At 46.5% G+C, this 24,235-nt stretch overlaps 2 protein-coding genes across 7 annotated transcripts in view; both read left to right on the top strand.

Moving 5' to 3' along the window:
• The first annotated feature begins 942 nt into the window (after positions 1-942).
• Positions 943-7,780, top strand: pafah1b2 (platelet-activating factor acetylhydrolase 1b, catalytic subunit 2). 2 transcript variants are annotated; one of them, XM_035384126.1, is made up of 6 exons: positions 943-1,336; positions 1,985-2,066; positions 4,569-4,658; positions 4,773-4,889; positions 5,314-5,436; positions 7,493-7,780. In XM_035384126.1, the coding sequence occupies exons 2-6, from the start codon at positions 1,986-1,988 to the stop codon at positions 7,769-7,771; spliced, it is 690 nt and encodes a 229-aa protein (XP_035240017.1). In that variant the 5' UTR covers positions 943-1,336; position 1,985; the 3' UTR covers positions 7,772-7,780. The 2 variants fall into 2 exon arrangements, with proteins under 2 accessions (XP_035240017.1, XP_035240016.1); XM_035384125.1 differs by having other exon boundaries at positions 1,981-2,066.
• A 3,355-nt stretch (positions 7,781-11,135) lies between these two features.
• The window catches only part of sidt2 (SID1 transmembrane family, member 2), a 20,252-nt gene continuing 7,152 nt past the window's right edge, over positions 11,136-24,235 (top strand). The window contains exons 1-16 of one of the 5 annotated variants that reach the window (XM_035385251.1): positions 11,136-11,696; positions 12,015-12,265; positions 13,287-13,408; positions 14,402-14,566; positions 15,149-15,194; positions 16,246-16,347; positions 18,366-18,449; positions 18,606-18,705; positions 19,173-19,238; positions 20,563-20,656; positions 20,856-20,914; positions 21,228-21,239; positions 22,695-22,739; positions 23,118-23,195; positions 23,652-23,711; positions 24,098-24,213. In XM_035385251.1, coding sequence (XP_035241142.1) covers positions 12,035-12,265; positions 13,287-13,408; positions 14,402-14,566; positions 15,149-15,194; positions 16,246-16,347; positions 18,366-18,449; positions 18,606-18,705; positions 19,173-19,238; positions 20,563-20,656; positions 20,856-20,914; positions 21,228-21,239; positions 22,695-22,739; positions 23,118-23,195; positions 23,652-23,711; positions 24,098-24,213 — 1,380 coding nt within the window. In that variant the 5' untranslated portion in view covers positions 11,136-11,696; positions 12,015-12,034. Of the gene's footprint in view, positions 12,266-13,286; positions 13,409-14,401; positions 14,567-15,148; positions 15,195-16,245; positions 16,348-18,365; positions 18,450-18,605; positions 18,706-19,172; positions 19,239-20,562; positions 20,657-20,855; positions 20,915-21,227; positions 21,240-22,694; positions 22,740-23,117; positions 23,196-23,651; positions 23,712-24,097; positions 24,214-24,235 lie in introns of all 5 variants that reach the window. The other 4 variants (XM_035385250.1, XM_035385247.1, XM_035385248.1 and 1 more) reach the window with 4 other exon arrangements.

Raw genomic sequence — 24,235 nt, 5'->3', positions numbered from 1 at the left:
CCGTTTTTGTTGTGACTGGGACACAGAGGTGTTGATTCAATTCTGTGGTAATTGTTTATTTATTTTTTTGTCATTGTGGGGATTTTAACAACTCACTGTCCCTGTCAGTGAGTTTTGATGGTGATTACTGTACCTCTTCACCGGTGCAATTTGTTTGTGTTTGGCATATGTAGCCATAATTACTGACATTTCTCCCCCTGTCATGTTAAGAACCAAACTGCAGTTGTGACTGATGTACCAGCAATTCAGGGATCAACCGTTTGGTCTCTTTAGAACTCTGTTAGAAATGTTTGTTGCTTTAGAAACTCACATATCGAAGTGCTGATTGTCACATCTATTTTATTGTTTAAACATACTGCTAATCGGCATTCAGCTTAATATGACTCACCTGTGTAGCTACCTATGTTAGATTTTATTATTTCAGTTACAGTCCTTTTTATGTGTTGTTTCAGTTATTTTGCCCTACTTGTGTATGAAAGTTAGAAATACATATTATTGTTATTATATAATATCACTATGTGTCAAAAAAGTGAGTCACTATACATTATGAAAACCACCTATGTTTTATCATTCTTTGTCATCAGTGAGCATTGGATGAATAAGAAGTGCCTTACGGAGGTGAAAAATTCAGTTTAATAAGTCACAGTGGTTTATGTTTCACGACCAAAGAAAAGCTGTGGTAGTTTTTTGCGCTGAATGATTACTTTATACTACAATTAAGATATTTTAAAATCGTATCATTGAGGAGTAACAAGTGGCATTAGCCGTTCATCATTAAACGTTTTCATACCACGCAGACATACGAATCATCTAGTTAGAGAAACATTAGGGTGCCTGGTATATCTTGGCAGCATCCGTTTCAAAATGATGCCAGTGAACAAACAGCGGATGTACATCTCCCAACTGACGTGCATCTGGGAGGTGGGACATCCTGGAATGATGGACGTGTTGAAGCGGAAGTGGCCTGAGTGAGGTTGTCGCGCAAAGAGAGCGGGAGGCGGGGAGGGTCCCACCGACTGTACATCAGCGATCTCAAAATCCCAAGGCTAGATACAAAAATAAACAGCGTTTATATTTATGATACTGGAATCTGAATATTCGCTTGCGATACATAGACGTCCGAGCTTAGAATTACGAATCCACAGGGTGGAGCAGAACAAAAAAGCTGTTCTTCGCACGAGGGCAGCTGTTGCTAGCTAGCTATCTTGCAGTCGCACCTTCTGAAAAGCATCCTCGCCGCCGCCGGATAGATTGACGCCGATTTTGAGGCGCAATCATTGGACTAGCTTGTTGCTGCAGCTGCATACATCGAAGCTTGCTTACCATCGACCGCCAGGTACACGGGGTAGTGGGTTGCTGCGGGAGTACTGGGTGGGTAGATAGCTAGCTAGCTAATTACACTCTCCCCAAGCGGTTGTGTCTGTGCAGGGCGGGGGACCTGACTGCAGAGGTGTCCCGACTGCAGTGATTTCTGCGCCTGGTGCTCGGGGGTGGGGTTCTCATTTTGTATGTTTGATTTGCATCCTATAAAAGCCGTGGCAAATAGTACCACCTCGCACTTCCCTCTCCAAGTTGCCGTACTAGCCTTCGTTACTAACCAACGTCAGTCGCTTTGTAACAAAACCAAAGAGGACTATGCCTTGCTACACTGACAGGCGCGGTGGGTGCGGGTCAGACAGTATTTCCCGGGAGTTCTCAGTGCCCAGACGTGCCTGTCCAGGCGGCGTTCACTAATGCCTTTAGCTACCCCAAGGCAAAGCACCTGTCCTGCGTCCTGGTCCTTTTTTTAAACGTGAAGTGTCCCTCTTTCCCGCGGTTCATTTTGACTACGGTAGCATTATACCGATGTTCAGAATGCGTAGTCATCCACGAAATGGTGATCCGAAGAAGTTTTGATCACATGAGGTTTATCCTTATCCTGCTATGTATGTGCGCTTAATTATTTTTCCATGTTTGTCTGTTGGTACCTATGTATCCCAGTCAGAATGAGCAGTGAAGAGGTTAACCCAGCAGCAGTGCCCGTCCCAGTTCAGGACGTGCAGGGGGATGGGCGCTGGATGTCCCAGGTAAGACAGAGCACCATACCAAACTGTAACACTCAGCGCAGAGGAACAATGTGCACCCCAAACCCTTGTCAACACTTAGCCAGCCAAACAGATATAACTCCTCATTGGCATAGTAACCAGTGCACAGTTCAGCAGCCCGGTTGTCCACGAAGTGTGGCTGCAGACTAACATCACATTGCAGTACAGATTCCTTAGGCTACCCAGATGTTCAGCTCCCGCATTCCATCCATCCTCTGCTTCTTACCAGAGAGGCTACTCAGCTGCTTCTGTTCTTACCTATTGGTGGTTTCATTTGCTAACAGGAGTTTCTGGTGCTGCATTACGATGAAGTAGTTCCATTAAAGACAAACATTGACTGCATTGTACTTGGTCACTCCCCTTTTTAAATTTTCAGTAGAAGTTTGTCCATTTGGACGCTTTCGGCTTCAGCTATAGTGAGTCAGAATAGTCTATGACCCTGTTCACACTTGGTTTTAAAATGCAAGTGGACAGCCGAGACGCATCACTGTTCACACCTGCTGTGTCTATCATGCGTCTCCAAGGTGTCCAGCTGACCACCTGTGTTCAGATTTCGTTACTGCCTACGCCACTTCTGCTAGAAGGTCAAAGGGCCCCGCGCGCAGTTATTATGTCAGTCTGTCGCCAGACAAGCGCCAGATTTGTTTTTGCACGGGCTAGCTAAGAAAACAAAAATGTTTCAAGAACTAATATACATGTACGGGCATCTGGTTTCACTTACACTCCAACCATGTACATCAGTGCTCCTCTCCATTTTTTTGAGCGTTGGTGCGCTGTCACCAAAACAACCACCGCGTCCTGCGTTGATGACGTATTTTCCTGTTACGTCCTTGTCGGGGACGCATCAGGACGCATTAGCGTTTACTCTACAAAAGATATGTGGTCAAATGAATCCCAGACCACCTCGGCAAGTGGTTTGAGTGATCGGATCACAATGCATCTTGGTGGTCGTTTACACTTGTATTTAGCGCTGTCCACTTGTGATCTGATCGCCCAAGACGCATTTCAAAACCAAGTGGAAACAGGGTCAACGTTAAGAATGCAGAGCTGAGTGTCTAGTGAGCCTTAAAAATTTGCAATCATGGTTCGGCAAAGCCAATGCGAACGCTAGCCATGTTTAGGTTTGGAATTGTATCTAGCCATTAACAGTCCTCACTGTTGTGCTGTTGTGGCCCTCTATAGTGGGGCTTCCGTGACTCAGAATGGCCTCGTGGTGCAGTATGGTTGAGGTTTCGGCCGTTCCTTGTTACCCACCTTTAGGTATCCTTATGGTTGCTGCCTGTGGTGGGGGGGGGGGTACTGGAGGACACTGCTGTTCGGACCAGTCATAGGAACTGCGCTAACCGGTTAGAATTGATTATGGCCAATGCAAGAATGCATCCTCTGTTTTCAACAGAAAATTGCTGTGACTGGCTACGCTTTATTCTTTTTTTTTTTTGCCCTGATTGGTTCCTGAGTACTTCTGTTGTGTGTTCCGTTGCCGTTTGCTCATTTTCCTTTATGGGTATTGCCACATTTTTCTTAACTTTTATTACTATTCTCAGTAGCATTTACTCTTCACACATTCAGGTTTTTGCAGCCGAGAGCGGTGCTGTCTTTTTCAGTGAGCTTGGGCGTCTGTGACATGGCTGGTTTGTAGGGCCGTGTGAAATCAGTCTGAAACTGGCTCAGCCCCCCAAGGACTCTAGGTAATATGCAGAGGGGTGGTATCATCTGCTGAATGCCAAGCCGTTGCACTGCCATTTAACTGTGCTGTAGAAACATTAACTGTCACACGCTTAAATAAATATGACTTGTTTTGAATCATAAGTAAACATGAAGGTTTTTTTTTCTATATTTCCTACTGTGATATTTTGATTCTGTACCTTGTGCCAGGAACTTTTTGGAGTGTGTGTTCATTCTTTTATATCATGTAGTGTCCAGAGTGCAGTTCATCTGTGTATGTATGTTCAGATGTAAAAGATGACGTGTGTGTGTGTGTATGTGTATGTGTATAAGAACGTGTGTATCACTCTGACCTGTGTGTGTGTATAAGGACCTGTGTATCACTCTGACCTGTGTGTGTGTATAAGTACCGGTGTATCACTCTGACCTGTGTGTGTGTGTGTGTGTGTGTGTGTGTGTGTGTGTGTGTGTGTGTGTGTGTATAAGGACCGGTGTATCACTCTGACCTGTGTGAGTGTATAAGGACCTGTGTATCACTGACCTGTGTGTGTGTATAAGGACCTGTGTATCACTGACCTGTGTGTGTGTATAAGGACCTGTGTATCACTGACCTGTGTGTGTGTATAAGGACCTGTGTATCACTGAGCTGTGTGTGTGTATAAGGACCTGTGTATCACCTACCTGTGTGTGTGTATAAGGACCTGTGTATCACTCTGACCTGTGTGTGTGTACTTGTGTATCACTCTGACCTGTGTGTGTGTGTGTGTGTGTATAAGGACCTGTGTATCACTGACCTGTGTGTGTTTGTGTTTAATCCAGCACACGCGGTTCGTGCAGGAGTGCAAGGATGCTGAGCCCGAGGTCCTGTTTGTGGGAGACTCCATGGTGCAGCTAATGCAGCAGTATGAGGTGAGTATTTATCAGTGAATCAGACACAGTGTCCGTAAGTCTGTGTGACCGTGTATCTGCATGTCTGTGTGTAACGTCCTGTGAAATGGCCGTCTGGGCCTGTCTCTGTCTTAGGTGTGGCGGGAGCTCTTCTCCCCGCTCCACGCTATAAACTTCGGCATCGCGGGAGACACCACCTGCAACGTGCTGTGGAGACTGCAGAACGGGGAGCTGCAGAACATCAGACCCAAGGTGAGGAGGAAAAGGGGGCGGGGTGGGGGGCTAAGGGGCGGGGCAAAGGGAGGGGCACAGGGAGGGAGGGCGTAGGTGTGGGTGGGGAAAGCAATTGGGCTGACGAAATTAAGGATGGGCTAGAAATAGGGGACGAGGAAAAGGAGATGGGGTGGGGAAGCTGGTTAGGAAGGTGTGGCAAGGAATTAGGGAGCAGGTGTGTGGAAGAGGAGGAAAGAAAGGAAGAAAATGGAGAGAAAGATAGGAAGCCAGGGGGGTGAAGGACAGAACCTCTTCAGATGAGTGAAAGTTCTGAAAGGGAGGATGAATGAACAAGCAATGGAGGGAAGGATAGAGCAGATGGATTAGGAGTGATGAGAGGATGTCCGGGTGTGATTTGTGCTGTGCCCACAGCATGTCCGTCCGTGTCTCCTTTCCCCCCCAGGTGGTGGTGGTGTGGGTAGGAACCAATAATCACGAGCACACGGCAGAGCAGGTTGCAGGGGGAATTGTGGCCATTGTGCAACACCTCATCTCGAGCCTCCCGCAGGCGAAGGTCGTGGTGCTGGTGAGTGGTGCCGGGGGCGCCTCTTCCGTTTCGGTTAATCTCTCTGTGTGCTACGGCCATCCCTGTCCCACCGTCTGCATCCCGTTTGCATCTGAGGCCTGCTCAGGTGTTCCAGTGGAGATTTATCTGTGGGGCTCTAATTACACGCACGTCTGCGATGGGTCAGGTGACTCCCACCCAGCAACGGTGGGACAGAGCCGTTTTTTACTGCCAGAACAGGTAGCGCTATCAATCTTTAACTGATTAGAACCAATCAGATTGTTTAGCTGTTGAGGGTAGGGGTGCGAGAAAATCCTGTGTACCGAAAGATCGTACCGAGAACAGCTGGTGGTTCGCACTGGAAAATCATAACAGGCAAACCGCAGTTCATATAGTATTACCACATAATTATGTTTTTAGTTTGTTTTAAAAGTATGGACAGACAGTTTCCCTATCGAACAGTAAAAAACCTGCGGGAGAAACCGAAAACACCTGGTGCTGACGAGAGGACGACGTGAAAAGGAAGTGTGATGCAATCGCGAGAGCTCACTCATCCATTCAACAAGACGCCATTTTCCTGCAGAGATCGTGGCCGGTGCAAACAGGCCCGTTGAAATAGAAAACCCCGCCACTGAAATGCAAGTCTGAAGTATGGAAATTCTTTGGATTCTCTGTCTGTTATGAGGACGGAGAAAGGGTGCACCGAAAAAACACAATCTGCAAACTGTGTAGCGGTTTGATCCCCTGCAGTCATGGCAGTACGGCCATTTTATGTTATTGAGTATTTAGTTTCATCAAGTGGATTGTTTTAGCCTTGGAATGGCAATTTGTGAAGAATGTGCTTTACTGTGACTGGTTCTGACTCTTGAAAGGGAAGGTAGCGCTATCTGATGATATGTCGCCTAAAGCATAGATACATCATTTCCCCCTATAATTTAGCGGATAGAATAGTCCATAAGTAAATAAAAGACCATAAATATTAAATATGAAAGTACTTAGAGACATGGTAATAAAAAAAGTCTTCTTATTTCCTTTTTTTTAGTAAAGCTTGTCTCTGTGAGCCCTCTTGGTACGGACCGTACAGTGAACTCTGTATCGCACCGTTAGTTCAGTGTACCATCACATCCCTAGTAGAGGTGTAACGCCTTTTAATTGGTTTGTTTGACTCTCTGATTGACGGCACCTGGTAGCGCCATCCATTTTTTGGTTCACGAACCCTGTAATTTCCTTCAGTGATTACCTCCTTTGGCGTTGGGTGCGAGCGAATGGAACTTTGTGTTCCAGGAGCGTTCTCAGAAGCCTAGTTCAAACAGCTGCCCTGGGTTATTGGCGCAGAGTGGCAGCGTGTGCGCAGCGCGAAATGTCCGAAATCCTGTTGCAGTCGCAGGGGGATTTATTCACACGGCGCGCTCGCGCAGTTAGTGTCCTGAAACTGTTGCCGTGGAAACAAGCTTGCATCCGCGCAAAGATGCTGTTTCGCTATTGTTGAGTGTGCGGGAGGTGGGGGGGGGGGGGTGTGTATCACCCCTCCTCCCCCCCAGAAAGCTGAATTCAGGAGCTTGGGTAGACATTTGGGACTACAAATAGAGGAATGAAACTGGATGTATTAGGTTCATTTGATGTCGAGTGTGGTTTGAAGGTTACTGTGCTGTGCACAGGTCAGGCATCTGAAATGCTGGTGGCATTAGCATTTGTGTGACTCATTAAACTGCACCAAAATGATCTACTTTAACCCACCTATTTCAGCAGCTTTGCTTAGTTTAGCCTTTTTTGATCGTGTGAGTGATGCAACACGTAATAAAACATTTTCCTTAACTTAAATTTTTGAGCCTGCGTCATCCCAGTTACTGAGATAGAACACAGAGAAAACATAAATTAAAGAACAAAGAATAACATTAATTATATTGTTATTGGTTTTAGGGCTTAGACATACTGTCATTCAATTTCTCAAGGTAATAATTAGTCTCATAATAAATATAAAACTGTCTGCCCCCCCATCTTTGGACTTGCTCACTGACTGTCAATCTTATCCCCCGTCACGCAGTCCTGATGATCTGATTGGTCCCCCCCCCCGCAGGGCCTCCTTCCCCGCGGCGAGCGGCCCAACCCCCTCCGGGTGAAGAACGCCTCGGTGAACGGGCTCCTGCGCTCCTGGCTGCCCCGCCTGGGCTCCACGCAGCTCCTGGACGTCAGCGCGGGCTTCGTGCACTCGGACGGCGCCATCTCCACGGGGGACATGTTCGACTTCCTGCACCTGACGGCCGGCGGCTACCGCGCCGTGGCCAAGCCCCTCAGCGACCTGCTCCTGCAGCTCCTGGAGGAGACGCCCGAGGACAGGCGCGCCTCGCTGGTCTGAGGGGGGGAGGGGGGGGCGGGGGGGAGGAGTGAGGGAGGGATGGGGGGTGATGGAGGAAGGAGTGAGTGAAGGAGGGAGGGTGAGAGGGGAGAGAGATAAAGAGAAGGAAAGGAAAGAGATAAGCGAGAAAGGGACAGAGAAAAGGAGGAAGGCAGAATGAGAGGAGGGAGAAGTGAGGAAGTCACGCACGCAGTGAGAGAGGGTGCTCACACACGCTTATAGAGTGATATTAGCATACTAGCATTTTCACACCGCAGAAGGAAGAGACACTAGTACATATGTGAAATAAAGGACTAATAGACACACTAAGATTCCAGCACATGTGCGAAACTGCAGAGAGAGGAACTGAGGCACTGAGGAATGCTTGCAAAGGGGGTGGGGGGGGGGGGGGTGGCGTGGAGACGCCGGTACCAAGAACAGTGCCCCCTACTGGAAGACCAGACCAGAGCGATCGCCCTGGTGACCTGTCCTCCCGTCCTCTCTCGAATGCCCTGCCGAACCCGTGCAGCGTTTGCTGAGCCGGTGCCAAGCTTTCCTCAGGCTGTTACAAAGCTCCGTCTTTAATCAAACGGAGAGGTCAAGAAGACGCGGAACAGGCCGAAGAGCAAGCCGTCAAGATCCCAGACGAGACGGAGAGGAAGGGGACTGAAAAGAAGGTCAACGCGGGAGGCCGAGAGGGCTGGGAAACGGACCTAAGGGCATTCTGGGAACGGCAAAGGAGATGTGGAGTGGTTGGGTGTCGGGCCTCAGGCACTAGAGAATGAGAGCGCACAGTCGTCGCACTGGCATCAAGCTCAGTTTCGCACATTTGTATCACTTTCCCCTCTCCCTCGCCCTACGCAGTGTGGTAGTATCCTAACAGGCACTTATTCTCTTCTCCTCCCCCTGTTTCGCTCTTTCTGAGAGCCTGTGGGTAGTCCTCAGTCACACCGCACCTCCCTTCGTCTTTTCCTCCCGTTCCTGCCTTTCTAGCTTATAGCGCGTACTGTCCTGCGTAGCACAACTCGCTCTCCGTCTGACGCTTAACGCACCTCACCTTCCCTGCTGTGTCGGAGTGTGGGTCATGAGCGAGCTCAAGCATTCCACTCACTCCAGACTGTGTGTGTGTGTGTGTCAGCGTGTGCGTGTGCGTGTGCATGCCTGTGTGTGTGTGTGTGTGTGTGTGTGTGTGTGTCAGCGTGTGCGTGTGTGCGCGTGCGCATGGCTGTGTGTGTGCGTGTGCGTGTGCGTGCGCATGCCTGTGTGTGTGTGTGCGCATGCGCGCACGCGCGCATGCCTGTGTGTGTGCGTGTGTGCGTGCGCGCGCATGCCTGTGTGTGTGTGTGTGTGTGTGCGCGTGCGCATGCCTGTGTGTGTGTGTGTGTGCGTGCGCGCGCATGCCTGTGTGTGTGTGTGTGTGTGCAGCAAGCGCAGGTGAGAGAGAGAGGAATGGGTGGTGTACATACAGTATATATATAAATATTTAGTCCCCGTCTGAGCCCTGTGTGGTATAACACTGTGCTGTGTAATATGAGGCTTGGGTAGGTGGCCCCAGGCTGCGTGCGCATGCAGTTGTGCGTGCGTCTGCGTGGGTTCAGTGCATAGTCTGTGCTAATTGGGCTTCTGTCATGTGCTTGTCAACAAAAAAAAAAGCATTCCAATAAACAACCATAGAGAAAAGAGTGTTGGGAATCATCTTTTTACCTGCTCAGACTGGTACGAAAGGTTTTCCACTTGCCACAAGTTTATCCGCAGTTTTAACCGAATTTCAAAAATAGCATTAGCTCTGCTGTTCCAGACAGCATCATGTAAGATGCAGGTGTGCCGCTCACCAACAAGTACTGTTTTACCATTATGTCATCAGTAATCTTAACTTGAATGTCAAAAATATGCTTTGTGTGTTACTCCCCAAGCTTTGCAAGATGATTTTGTTTTTGTGCGTTCCCTGGGCGGGGTTGCTTTCTGCATGTCCAGTTAAGTGAATGCAAGCCCTTGCTGGAGGCTAGCTAAAATAGCACAATAACAGTGAGTCAGAACCATGAAATCCCTTCACTTGAGTTGCACTTTCCACCAGTGAAGAAAGCCTGAGAGTGAGGCAGGATAAATATATAGAGTATATGCATGCGTGTTATATAACTGCATTCTTTACGTTTATTTCTAGCCTCCAAGCCTACGGTGTGAACGTGACCAGGATCCTGTTCAATTTACCACAAAAAAATGCAAAAAATGGTTAGTGTTTCCAAGAGGAAATGTTAATCAACGTCGCACTGCGTGACCTTCACTCACCTTGACCAATATTTTCCAGAGCTCAGCAAATTCTGTGAATTCTGAAACTAAAATAACTATTCCTCCATTTGTTTTTCCTGAGAACATTCTCTGAACATGCCTTTCTGTGGTGGTCTACAAGCTAAGAGGAGATATCAGAAAACTCCTGTAGGAAGCGGCTCAGGTTCATTTCGATGTGATGTTTCCAAATCAAAGACATTGTAGAAGCAGAATAAAAATGGCCACTAAATCACTGCCAGAAATCAGCCCGCATGAAGTCCACATAACTGAGGAAAAATATCAGCTTATGGTTTGAGGAACTTGCAAAAGCAGCTGGAAGCTTGAAATAAACTGGTTATAAGAGCAGATGAGCCTTTGCTGAATGCAGAAACAACTAATCGGATCTGACCTGACTGAGGGTAGGCCAGAGTTGGGGTCAATTTCATTTCAGTAGTTAATTCAGGAACTTTACTGAAATTAATTTAATGAATTGCAAAATGAATATAATGTTCTAAGAGGAGTTTTCAGTTGGTGAATGGAATTTCATTTCCTAAACGTAAGCATTGCTTGAGGGAATTAGGCAGTCAACATTCTTGATCTTGTTGACTACTCAGGTGGTGTGAGATGAGATTCTGGGCTGTAATAGTCTGAGAACATTTTTGTCTCGAGGGTATATTCCTGAGATGGTTTGCTTTCGATTTTAAAAACTGGTTGTAAATGAGCCAAGGGGCCAACTGGATTGGTGCAAAGTACAGGCTCTTTGAAAAGATAAGCTTCTGCTATCCCAAAAAAAAAAATCTGGGAAAGACCTCTTTAAGACAAGAGTCTTAAAACTGAAAAGGTTTCACATTTGTTTTCCAATAAAACCCTAGAAGTGTAGGCCTACGGCCCTAAGTCTGGATCACCAAAGTACCCAGCAGCAAATGGAAGATCGGCCAGACAAACCACTTTAGTAGTTCGTAATCAGACAATGGACTCCATTCACTGTTATTGTTTGACAGAACGTGTATTTACCGGAACTCATGTGTTGTCCCAGGAAGAAAAGCAAGTGTGTGATCTCTAATGATGAAAGGCTCTTCTCTCCAAAAAGAGGCCGTGTGGCGTACGTCACCGCAGTGCGTTGAGTTTGTTTACGGGGAGGGCGCTAGTGAGTGACACGGATTTAACCCACCACAGAACTGTACTGTGAATTTAACCCTGTGCGTGACATACATACCAACTCTACCCCGACAACATCTCAAAACTGAGCAAGCATTGCGCCCCGCGAAATGGGTGATGAAAAGCAAAAGGGGCTGAAAACATATGTGGAGCAATCGGCATGATGGACGCTATTTAACAGTAAACCAGGATTCTGACGATTGGAAGAGCCCACCTATTCCCCTATTCTGTGTTGTGGTTGGATAGCGAAGGCGGATGTAGCTTCAATGGTCGTGTTTTCAAGAAGATGTTGTAATAACTGGCTGTCTATAAGTAATCCGACGAAGGAACCCATTTGGATGAGGACCTCCGAAAATCTTTGGCTAATGACTGGTGGGGCCAGCAAGCATAGTGGAGCGACTTTGATCACTGCCGGGCTGGAGCTTGCTAGTTAGGCGCAGAGGATTGATTGTTATACTAAGGATATCAGCTGCAACTGTACCCACAACAAACATTTTGCTAGCGGACAAGCTAGACATTGACTGTGCGATTGATTATTAGCTTAAAAAATATGAGTATTGACAAAAAAGGTTTATTGTGACACTGGTGGTTCCACAATCGTTTCGCAGTCTTGTTATGAAAAGCCTTTCGTGGTAAACAGCTGCTACTGCGAGCTAAACGTGTCTAGTGATACGTGGCTAGACTTATTTATTACGCTAACCTTAGCTGTCAGACAATTGATGATCCATTTTAAACCGGTCTTGTGGAATGAAGCTACGGAACAATTAGTCTAGAGGAATTGTGGTGTTCGAGATAGTAGGTAGCTAGCTAATCAAGAACAACTGCTTGTCTATCTCATTAGCCAACTCGACAACTGTCAGCATGGTGAGGAGAAGCTGCTGGAAATCCAGACACAAGCCAGGGTCTTGCCCCATTTCGACTGGTTTCAGAACCGGGTTAGTGGCTGTATGTTTATGGCTTTGTGCGACCAGCTGTGGGTGCTCTGGGAAAGTGGTACAAAAAGATGCGGAGTTCGACATAACCTACAACGACACAGTAACAAGCGACATCCAAGCTATCTACGCCTTCAACCACACCGTGTCTCGGAATAAGGTAAGAATGGCTGACATCATTTCACTCCTATAATAAGAACCAGCTAATGGATTATTATTGTCACTAATATTGATTTCGTTACGGCGATTTATTTTATTTTTTATTGCGGGTCAAAGTCCTTGTTGTAATAGTTACAAAACGGACTCCATTGATGATGAAGAAGGCATGAACACAATTTTTGTCCGGTTTCTGAGCTGTGGAGTGTCGCCCCTCTATGCGACGGAAGTGCTCTAGTCTCCTTCATTTGCAGCGTCATGTGTGGCTGCAACACACGGTTGAACCGTAACTACCTGGCTCACATCACTGGGAAACATTTATTGTTGATGCTGTGAATTAACGGACCTCTCTATAGATGTGTATGTTCCTGACCCTAATAAGAGGTTTCCCCAGAAAGATGAGGGGTTGTCGCTTTGTCAGGGGGGCCGATCCTCTCTTCTCTAGCTACAGATCTTGGGATTTTTCCTGAGTACTCAAGCTGTTGACAAAGCAACTTGCTTGAATTAATCCTTCCTCTTCTCTGGGCCCTGAGATCCTCATCCCATAAAGAGCATTTGAAGTGCAGCCCACCAAGATCAGACACCCACCCTCACTGCCTGCATCCAGTACCACTACTTACACCATACAGCATATGTGTCTTCAGCAAGGTGTCATGTAGGTTCCTGTATGGTGGATGTTAGGCCTAATTGGTTGGCTTCACATATTTCCGTTGATGCCTCAGCAAAAATAAACCACAGTAAAATGTTTGAAAACATTGTAGGAAACGCCACTACTGTATGTTTTCAATGATTAGTTATTTTATCAATAAACATTGAGTAAACGATTGTACTAGTATGATATCATGAGCAGACGGAGAACCAAAAATCAACATACAGTATCAATGTTACCTATCAGAAGGTAACACTGAAAGCTCTGTCCTCTTTCTTCTCCCCCTTGCCTCGTTTTGCCCTCTTTTCCTCTCTCCGTCCTCGTCTATCAATCTCTGCCCCTTTTTTCTCTTGATGGCTCTCTCTCTCTCTCTCAGACGGAAGGGGTGCGGGTGTCAGTGGACGTACTGGCTAGTGGGGTGGAGAGCCCCATCCTCTTTGTGGTGCGGCAGAAGCAGGCGGTGGTGTCCTTCCAGGTCCCCCTCATTCTGCGTGGCCTGTGAGTATCCCCGCGCCCCCGCCCAGGGGCCACACGGGGGGCCCCTTCCTCCTCCCTCCATGCCTGGCCCCACAGGGGTTCTGCAGAAAGCTGGGCCTGGCCAGGTGAGCTGTGAGGGCCGACATCTAAGCCTGGCAGAAAACGACAAGTGTTAGGCTATTGGCCGTTTCAGAGAGAGAGATGGAAAATGTAGAAGTTCCTCTTCCTGCCAATGTAGCACCTGCACGAACGTGTCAAATGTCAAAAGTCGAAGGTTAAGCAGAGGCCCCCTGGTGCATTCTGGGTTGAGGTTGGGTGATGCTTTAGCGCTAGAGCTGGAATCACCTATGCCTGATGGTGAGCATAGTCCACAGGAGCAGAATATAACTCCTGGCCCTCCATCTTGGGAGGCCCTGTCTGCTTTGCTCTGTGGTGTGCACGGCTGCAGTTGGCTGCACTAGGCGGTTTGAGTTAATAGCCGCCTGGCTCACGTTTCTCAGTTGCGGTGCTGAGTTTTTCCTCGATTTGTGCAATATCAGAATGTATCAGATTGTCAAGCATTATGGGAATGAGACGTTGCTAAACTTAGTGCTTTCACTTCCTCTTTCTGCAATGGATCAGTGCTCTGACAAACTACACATACATGCATTCTGGTGCAGTGGAATTGCTGAAGTGATGGTGTGCGTGCTTGCACATGTGGTTAAGTGTGAAAGATTGACAAAGACTAGTATTTGAGAAAATGTTACATTTGGGGAAATAGAGGTGAATGTTTTTAGGCTGTTAACAGTGCTGCTGATTGCTGAAGGTAGAGGAAGTCCAACTATTTCACGGAAATGGCAAAACCTGGTAGGATTTTTTGGAAAGCACTCAAGGTTAAGAAATTAGTAATTATTCAAGATGAAATGCATTTTATTGGTCCTTTTGGGAAAAAATGCAAAAGACTAAAGTTTTTGTCGAGCTGAGTGCATGGTCCTGTCTGACTGTGTCTGCCTGTGCCCGATCTGTCACCCTCAGGTACCAGAGGAAGTACCCCTACTCCCATGTGGGGCGAACCCTGTGCCAGCCGCCTACGCATGCCGCCACCGAGACGCAGTTCTTCTTCGTGGACGTCTCGACCCTGTCCAGCGTGAGCACCCACTACCAGCTCCGAGTCAGCAGAGTGGATAGCTTCACCCTGCAGTGAGTTGACGTCTGACCTCTGAGCTCTAAAGGGCTAGCTCCTGGGACCTGGCCATCGGTCTGTGGTCCGAGAAACAGCACCATTCAGGGGTTAAGGGCTCCTCCAATAGTGTCATTAACTACCTGTGTTCTAAGCTGCTTTTACGGCACATTAGCGTTACCCCTTCAGCCGCGCGGTGCCTTCTGGTAAGCAGAGTGCAAGAGAGCCCGCAAGGGTGTGGTTGGAAAAAAAACAGTTTGAATTTTAAAACAAATAAAAACAATTTCTTCGGCCTGTTTAAGCATCAGCGGGGGAGTTGCGTGGACTTGCGCGTGCCACCCGCTGAAAATGGTGACCGCCAGTGGTTTTGTGAGCGCTGATGGGAACACACCACAAATCTGTGTATGTTAGGGAAATGTGTCTGTATTTGAAAATGAAAGTCATATATATTGGGCTGCTGTGGGTATTTTGGGCTTTTTGTCTTGTCTTTTTCCCCCCGATGATCCTGCAGTGACCTGTTTAGGATATGAGGTGTTGCCAAGACGTCTCTCTGTTGCTGTGTTAGCCTTTTTCAAGAGACCTTTTTACGTTCTCGTTTTCAGAACAGACAAGAAGTTCATCTTCATCGCTACCCCATCCCAACCCCAGGTATGGCACACACTCCTGAGAGCACTGCAAACACACACCGCAACACGCACACGCACACGCACACGCACACACGCACCCCACATCCCACAACAGTATCCAACGGAGAATCCACACAAACTCTACATCAGAGCACAACTGCATACTGTATGCACATGCACGTGAAAGATCAAGCTTTCTCTTTTTCAACCGCAAACACAAGCTGAGCATTTCAGCAGTGGAATGTCCAGTAGTCTTGAAAGCCTGCTGTGGTGGTACAGGAGATGATAAGCTATCAGAATGTTAGGTAAGATCGACAGTGGGAGACTGCCCTTAACGACATCACGAGGAAAGGTGTGGTGATAATTATTAGCACCGGTGCCTCTGTGTGTCAGCAGGTCCAAAGGCCTGGGTGATGATGGAGGTTTAACGATTAACAGAGAGCTGTGTGCGTGTTTGTCATGTGCTTGATCGGTTTGTCTAAGGATTGTAAAAGAAACGCGAGCTGTTTGTGGCAAAGTATTCAGTACTTTGCAAGGTCCACATTCATAGCCCTTTATATTATCACCTCAGCCGCCAACCGAAGTGTAGTACTCATCTGTGTGTGATGTATGGCAGCCATCTTGTGTCGGCACAGTCCTTACACACCGCCAGGTCAAGGTGGTTATTTATTTTAGAACTGAAGGATGATTTGGTGACCAGATTCAGTGAAATAGGTTGGGAGTATTGAGTATTTATCCATTTTTTTGGCAAAAGAACTGATGGAAAACTGTCAGTCATCAGTGTTAGCTATAACTACACACCATAGTTTACATGCAGGTATTGAAAATGCACTATTTAATGTGCTTATTTTTAAATAAGCAAGTTATCATTATGTGTATCATGATATATATAGTATAATATGTTACGTGACATACATGACACGATGCACATCCTGGCCCATTACTATTGAAATATTCATAGAATCAAGAGGAACGCGGAAATTAACAGGTACAATGTGCGGATAGTATGGATTTCCATTTGGGACTGGTATTGGGGCGTGTCCCCCTGACTCATGCTCTGTCCTTTTGCTCAGTTTTTCAAGTACGTGTTCCCCGAGGGCGTGGACACGGTCATCGTGAAGGTGAACTCCCAGATGACGTTCCCCTGCTCGGTTATGTCCATCCAGGACATCCTGGTAAGAGCCATGCCTTTTTTTCCCCCTTGCAGTCACCTCTGCTAGAGCGCAGCTCTGCCAAGACCGTCTGTTCTGTGTTTACAGTATCTACCCTTGTGTCATTACGGATGACTTGTGAACTTATGTTGGCACAGGATTGTGAAGAATTTATTGTTGATTTTGCTGAAAATGGTCTCTCTTTGGTGACTGTCAAACATAGCTTTGATGTACCGGGTGAAGGTGGGGACCAGTTTCAGTTTACACTGTCAATAGCTATGTTTACCTGCGTCAATGTTTTGAGTAAGGTGGTTGTCTATTTCAAAAGTGACTATTAAAAGTCATCGGATTTTCTGTTTATAGTGTAAACATGATATTTTGAATTTGTAGTCCATTCAGATTAAATAACTGCAGTATGTGCATATTTATTAAAAGCAAATAAGCAGAGATGTTAAGCTACGTAGTAGTATTACAAGTGGCTAGCATTGTGTACATTCAGGTTGCATATTCTGGAAACTTCTGAAGGTTTTAGGAAAGGTTTCTGGTGTTGAAACATAGTCTGTAATGCAATTACATAATCCTAGAATATGGCTTTACTGAAACCTGAAGTGAAAGAGATGTTTAGTCACAACGTCCCTGTGGCAACAGGCCAGTGAACCGAGTTCACACAACATGTGTCTTTTTGAACTGTGACAGCATACTAGCTAGCATATTAGCATTTAGCAGGCAGTGCTTAGCTTCCATCACCAGGTGTCATCCTTGACTGGCTGAAGCCGGAACAAATGTGTTCAAGCCTTAATTTAGAGGAATTGGGAAGTTCCGAAAATCGCAGAAAATCCTGAATATTAAGATTATTCGGCCAAATGTCGAGCATGACCTATATTTTACGCTGTGTAAGGCAACATGTCGGTCCTAGCTCTTAATATCTGAAGTACAGTTGGTAGCAGAGTTCTGCTATTTTTTATGAATAAAACCAGTTAAATATTTTTGAGTATTTTAATATGATACATCACAAATGGCCCCTTGTAACAGGGCCACAGTTTGACTGGTTTCTTTGATCTGAGAGACGCACCAGCCACATCCACCTCTAGGGGCTGCGCAGGCATATCTGAAACAGGAGAGTGAGTCTTTATGACTGCCATAAGAAGTGGAGCTATAATGTGCTGTTACTCATTGACTCTAATGAACCAATGAAAATATGTTACACTTTGTAGCAAACTCTGATTGGTTCATATTGCTGAGTCATTCATGATACATGGTAGGCCTGCCATTACAGATATACAGAAGGATGGATGGAGAGCTAGATAGATAGATTGATCTCCAGGCAGTAATTGGGGGTTGTCTTATAGCAACATAAAACGAAATAAGTTGTTAAATAAATGGAAGCCATCGCGTTAAATAGAATAAACAGTTTCAATACACCAGACGATTTCCAGCTGGTATTCTGCAGGTACACTAACTCACCTGTAGAGGGCGGTGTGCAGAGTTAACGTGCCAGCCACATGAACAGAAAGGCTGCGCTTGTTTTTCGTTCGGGTTGAACGTTTCACTGGAGCGGGTATCTGGTGTTCAGGACGGCAAAGCTGTCTGGGGGGTGCGGGGGCCACGCCAGCGCGCCCCGGAATTTTGCTGAAAGACCGTCCGCCTGTCCTCGCGCGCGGCCTAGGCGTAATGAGACCCCCTCCCCCTTTCGCTGTCCGTTGTGGCGGGGGCTTGGGCGGCAGCGCCGCGGGTCACCAGCACGGCGGGCTGTGGCGTCGGTCTCAGCGGGGGTCCTGGAAGCGCACTGGGCCTCCATTGTGTGGCCGTCCCTAATGGACCTCCTGAGTGCTGTTATCTGTGACACTGACGCAGCTGCCGTGTTGCTGTTTTTCACTCCACGCCTCTACCTGCTCTGCCTCCCTTACTGTCTTTAAGCAGTTTGTATCCTATTGCAAAAGTGTGTAAATAAAGAAACTAATAATAATAATAATAATAATAGTAGTAGTATTAACCCTGGCAATGGCAATGATGATTCTCATGCGCTCTCTCTCATCTTACAGTGCCCAGTGTATGACTTGGACACCAATGTGGCCTTCATTGGCATGTATCAGACAATGACAAAGACAGCTGCCATCACAGTACAGGTAAACTCACTCCATAAACGCACACGCTCGCACGCACGCATGCACACACGCACACACACACAAAAGCCCAGGAACTTGCAACATTGATTAGATGCTGCATTATTCTGATGTTGGTGCTCCTCGATTTGCCAAATCTGTCTTGCTGTCTGTTTGCAGAGGAAGGACTTCCCCAGCAACAGTTTCTACGTGGTTGTCGTGGTGAAAACGGAGGACGAGGCGTGTGGCGGTCCCTTGAGGTTTTACCCCCTGCGGCCTGGTGAGTGGGGGGGTGGGGCCCGAGGGGGCGACATGTGGGGGGGTGGGGGTTGCTGGTGTGTGACATTGACAGCATCTCACATAATTAGCTATAGCACAATAGCAATGTTTAGTCTATGTTAATGGTGGGGGGGGTCATCATTACCCTCTTTACCTGATCTCTATTTTGTCATTATAAATAATAACAATAATAAGAGATTGTATTTATACAGCATCTTTTATTTTCCCAAAGGGTTTACATTTGAGAGAGAGGAGCTCATCTTAGCCACGCCTCCAATGTGTAGCGTGTACCTAAAATGGCAGCCATTTTAGCCCCAGAGCGCTCGTTACACAGGTGGAGAGGGACTGGGAGGCTCACAGGCCTTACTTTGGGTGTCGCTCCTCTCTTTGTGAGTCCTCTTTCTTCCCCCTGCTCACTTTTCCTCCTCCTGTCCCTTTCTCTCTCTCTCTCTCTCTGTCTCCTCACAGATGAGCTGATCGATGCTGGGAATCGCAGTAAGGAGCTGGATGTAGTGGTCTCTCCTGCCATCAACTGTGAGTGCGCTGCCAGATGCCTGAGACTGCTAAATAAAACGGCCGTTTCCAATGCGTCAAGGAGAAACAAAAAGTCATCTCTCTGTTTCTCTCCATTCAATTCAGTTCAATTCAAATGGAGCTTTATTGGCATGACATAATCTTGTGTTGCCAAAGCATAGTAAACAGTACAAAAAAATATAACAATAATCAAATATATATTGAAAGTTGACTAAAATAAAACTTTACATATTCATGTATGTACATATATAGATCTAAACATGCGTATGTATGCATACACATCCATATATACGCGTACATGTATACATATTCATACACACACGCAAATACATACATACATATACAGCATATATGTATACACACACATATGTCCATACATGCACGCATACATACTACAACACGCATACATCATATATACTACAACACACATACAATTCACAGTATAATATACGTGGACATGCATATACAGTATGTACATATACACACATATTCCTGTACATACACATACTCATATATATATATATATATATATATATATATACACACACACATATAAGCGCAAATTAATAAATTATCAGTATTTGGGTTTACTCACTGTCTCTTAGTGTATGGCAGGATGACATATTTAATTACCATGGTGTGTTCATCCTCTCCTAATAGGATTGGAAGTTTTTGTATATTTGGCAGGACTGTGAATTTTGGGATAATTTTTTCAAATTCTGGGAAATATTCTCTGTTCACTGTTTCTCTCTCTCTCTCTCTCATTCTTTTTGTCTCTCTCTCATGCCTTAGGGTCAAGTTACAAGTGTTAAAATATGATGTAGCAACATTTAAACGGATGTGGTGTATTGGGGGGCTGTGTGACGTGAGGAAAAGATGGAGACGTGTTTGGGTTCATTATTGTGTGATGGGGTTTTTTGGGGGGTGGTCTGAGGGGAGCTAAGATGACAGTTTAGAAAATGTATTTTTTTAATGAAGGCTTTGCAGCATTCAGCAAACATCACAAAGTAAAACAAGTCTCTCTCTCCTTTTCTATTTTCTCACTCTCTTCCTCTGACCTGGGCTTTCATGCCCTTGTCTCATCCCCCCATTTCATTCCCTTCAATCTCCTTCCTCCCCCACTCCCTCTCTTCCTTCACCTCTCCCTCCTTCCTTCTATTTCTCCACCTCTCCCACTACTTCATACTTCCCAACCCTCCCTACCTCCCTGTCTCCCACCTTCTCTCTCCCTCCCTCACATCCTCCCTTTATCTCTCTCTCTCTTCCATTCTCCCTCCGTCTCTCTCTCTCGTTCCTCTCTCCTCTCTCCCTCTCCCCCTCTCAGCGGAGGTGTATGTGATGGGGATGCTGTTTTGCCTGGGGATCTTCCTCTCCTTCTACGTGCTCACCTTCCTGGTGGCCTGCGTGGAGAACAAACGGTCAGTCGCCCGCTCGTCCGTCCGCTCGTCTGTCTGTCCGTTTGGGCGTCCGCCCGTCTGTCTGCCGACTCCCTCTCCCCCCCCCCCCCCGCCCCGCGTGCGCCCGTGTGTGTGGATCAGCTGGCTGATCCTGCGCTGACGTAGCCATAGCGCGTCACCGCCCGTCTGCCAATCACCCTGACTGTCGCTCTGTCTCCAGGACGCACAGGAAGAGAGACGGCCTCCTCAACACTCCAGACATGTCGCCAGCGGAGACAGGTATCCCGGCAACCGTCCGTCCAAGGGTGTGCTTTTGTTCCCGCGAGGGATAGGGGGTGGGGGCGGCTGGAAAGGGTCTGTTATTTTTGCCTCGCGTTTGGTTTCTGAAGTGTGAGGGTTAGCATTCGAGATGGAGATTTGACGTGTGCGTTCGAGTGTGTGTGTCTGTGCGTGCATGTGTGAGTGTGTGTGTCTGTGCGTGCATGTGTGAGTGCGTGAGTGTGTGTGTGGGATGCTGCCCTGGAATATTGTTTTCAGTGAGATTCTTCACCTTTTCTCTCCCTCTTCCCCTCCATGCTAACTTGCGGCTCAGCCTCTCTGCTCGGTAAGAAAGGAAAACGTGTTATAAACGTGTTATAAACGTGTTACTAACGTGTCACTCGCCCTCGCCGTCCATCACACTTCATCTTACGCGCTCCCGACATGCATGCGTCCCAACACTTACCCTCCGTCATCGTCACAGTCACCCACCAGCTCCTAAATACGCACTCGCTTACACGCGATTAAACACGCGCACACGCAGTCCCACAGATGGCGTGTATGAAGCGAACCGGTTTTACTGGCTGAATCAGTATTCTGACTCAGCCTGTCTTTGCATCTCAAAAGCATCTTTAGAGATGAAATGCATTCATTAAAGCCCCACTCTCTCTGTCAGTAAAGATAATGCTCAGTATTAGCAAATGGAAATGAGCTTTTAGCTAAATCTGGTGCAATATAGTTGTTGTGTGCTGTCCCTGTCAAATAAATAAATTAATTAATTAAATAAAATGTTTCAGGCTGCTCAGTGGGACAGTTTTATTTTTAATTATATTCGAAGAAAGATTTTTATACGGACCTATGCCTGTGCTGCAGGTGTGAATGTTAATTTGAAGTAGCGAAGTGCCTCTATTTTTATTTAGGTTTTTAACGAATTCTCGGAGTGAAAGATTGAAACAAGTGTTCTGACATGGAGTTTGAGAGTTCTGGTTCGGAGTTCTGTTCTCTGACCACTGCACCATCCCATGCCCATTCTGTAAAAACTAAAACTAACTTGCCAAACTGAGTTTGTGAAGAACAGGTGTAACGTTTGCTTGTAAGTCAAAGTTAAATATTTACTTGACTTCTATGGTTCTTCTATGATGGGGATTGTCCTGAGGAATGAAATCGACTTGGTCCACAAATCTAATTTTTAGTGAAAGTACATTTTGTTTTGGCATATTGCTGCACTGGAGGATTTTGAAGCAGCCCACACAGAACACTGGCCCATCTAAAGCAGCTTGTCACATCCGTGCATTTGGCTCGTTTCTCATATTGGCTGCTTGCATTGGGTGGATGGATAAATAACAGATTGCACGCGATCTGTATTGATGCTTAAATGAGAATCTAAACAAATGTGTCTGAAAGCCCTTGCCAACAACCAAGAAAGCGAGAGCAGCAGACATGGCTAAGCCTTAAATAATTTTAATGAGTTTCGTAATCAGCCTTGGCTTCCCCTGACACCACCGTCAGTTGCAGTGTAACGTATGTTCAGCTACCCAGGCAGCACACCGAGAGAAGCAACACGGGCCCGACGTAGGCGCTATGTCACGTATGTGTCAAAAGCGTCGAACCAAACATCGTATGAAGTATTAAACAAAACGGATAGTTTCACAGGCGCAGAAAAAAAAATGACTCACAATATTTTCCATTTTGTTTTAAGTCTTAACTTTTACTCTCGAAATCAGTATTTTTCTTTGCTGTGTGTATTTCTTTGCTCTGAAACAGCTGTGTCTCTGAGTGACTTTCCCCTCTGTCGTTGCAGGAAAGGGCGTGGCACCTACATCCCCCTATGAGTACGGCTCATTCGGTGAGTGTTTGCGTGTGCACATGTGTGACTATGTTGTGAGTCATTTTGGAGAACTGTGTTGTGGTTTGTGATTGTATTGTGTAGTTTTGGAGAGCAGTGTGCATGTGTGTGTTTGCGCGTGCATGCGTGCGTGCATGTGTGGCTGTAAGTGGATCCATGGACCACCTGAGACTTTCAGTGCACTTGCTTTTTAGCTCGTTTTAATAATTTACACTCTAGGATAGGAAATCTGTATATCAGGAAATATGATATACCGATTTCCTGTACTCACTGACTCTCTGTCCTCTCTCTCGCCCTCCTTGTCCTCTCTCGTTCTCCCTGTCTGCCTTTCTCTCCGTCTCCGTCTTCCCCTCTCTCTATTTCTGTTCATCCCACAAGCGGATAACGGCAGTACGCTGAGTTCGGAGGCCATCACAGACAGTATGGCGTCGGCAGACACTAACTACGGATACGTGGGTATGAGGAGAAGCCTAAAAGCCTAACCAGGGACAGGGGGTTGCAGATTAGCATTGGCTAGAAACCCTGTGTGTAGCCTATCTGGTGCCTGCTTTTAACCTGTAACGATGTTAGCTGCAATGTCCCTGATAAATAAACGAATAAATGAATAAATATGTGAAGTGTAACCGCATATTAATGAGATTCTCCTGATACTGAAGCCCTGTGTTCCTTCTGCCTTCTGTGCAGCACCATTGCAGTACAGCACAGAATGTCCATTGCCACTGTGTTGCCATTGGTTGTGTTTCTTAATGAATTTTCATAAGATGCGTCAAGTAGGAATATTTTGGTCTCAACGGTAAGGAAGGTTAAATGTGAATTTCATGAGTATTGCAGACATCACCGTTCCTGGCATCTGATAGGTGCTTTTGCTCTGTAGCAGTGTCTCTGATTGGTGTGTTTCTGTCATCTCATCAGGACAGGAATCCTTCAAACGCAGACCAATCCCAATGCATCACTACGTAGCCCTCCACTTTGGTGACACGCCCCTTAATTAATGGCCTCCCCCAAATGCTCTGCACTCCTTAAATCAGCACCCCCTCAATCACATAGTTGCCAACGTGCTGTCGTCAGTTTACAGGTTAAATTGCACAAATTACTGAATTCAAAAAAGAAAGCAGTTAATCACAACATCAACAGCATCTGCATGTTGTTTCACCAATTGTGCCTGTATCGGCAATGGCATGTATACCAAAAAAAAAAAAACGAATAATAAAAAATCAACAGAATATAATTAACAGAATCTAATCTGGAAATCAAAAAATCTGCCTGTCAGCCATTCATTCTTAATGCTGAAGACTCTCTGTCTGTCTCTCCCTTTCTCTTGGTCTTGGTCTCTCTCTCTCTCTCTCCCGCTCTCTCAGAGAGATCTATGGAGCACGTGGGGCGTGCCAGACAGGAGTCTCTCAGCTCAGTCGAGGAGGACGACTACGACACGCTGGCCGACATCGACTCCGACAAGAACATCGTCCGCACCAAGGTCCTGCCCACCTGCAGTCCGT

This window comes from Anguilla anguilla, chromosome 12 (genome assembly GCF_013347855.1).
Source record: "Anguilla anguilla isolate fAngAng1 chromosome 12, fAngAng1.pri, whole genome shotgun sequence".
In the NCBI taxonomy this organism is placed as follows: domain Eukaryota; kingdom Metazoa; phylum Chordata; class Actinopteri; order Anguilliformes; family Anguillidae; genus Anguilla; species Anguilla anguilla.
Note: the sequence above shows the minus strand (reverse complement) of the source record. Positions and strands in the feature narration are given on the sequence as shown.

What these genes read in the sequence shown, in the direction of transcription:
- pafah1b2 (XM_035384126.1), top strand. Translation starts at nt 1,986, where the DNA reads ATGAGCAGTGAAGAGGTTAACCCAGCAGCAGTGCCCGTCCCAGTTCAG. An exon ending in ATGGGCGCTGGATGTCCCAG is followed by an intron (nt 2,067 to 4,568) that starts GTAAGACAGAGC and finishes TGTTTAATCCAG; the next exon opens with CACACGCGGTTCGTGCAGGA. An exon ending in TGCAGAACATCAGACCCAAG is followed by an intron (nt 4,890 to 5,313) that starts GTGAGGAGGAAA and finishes TTTCCCCCCCAG; the next exon opens with GTGGTGGTGGTGTGGGTAGG.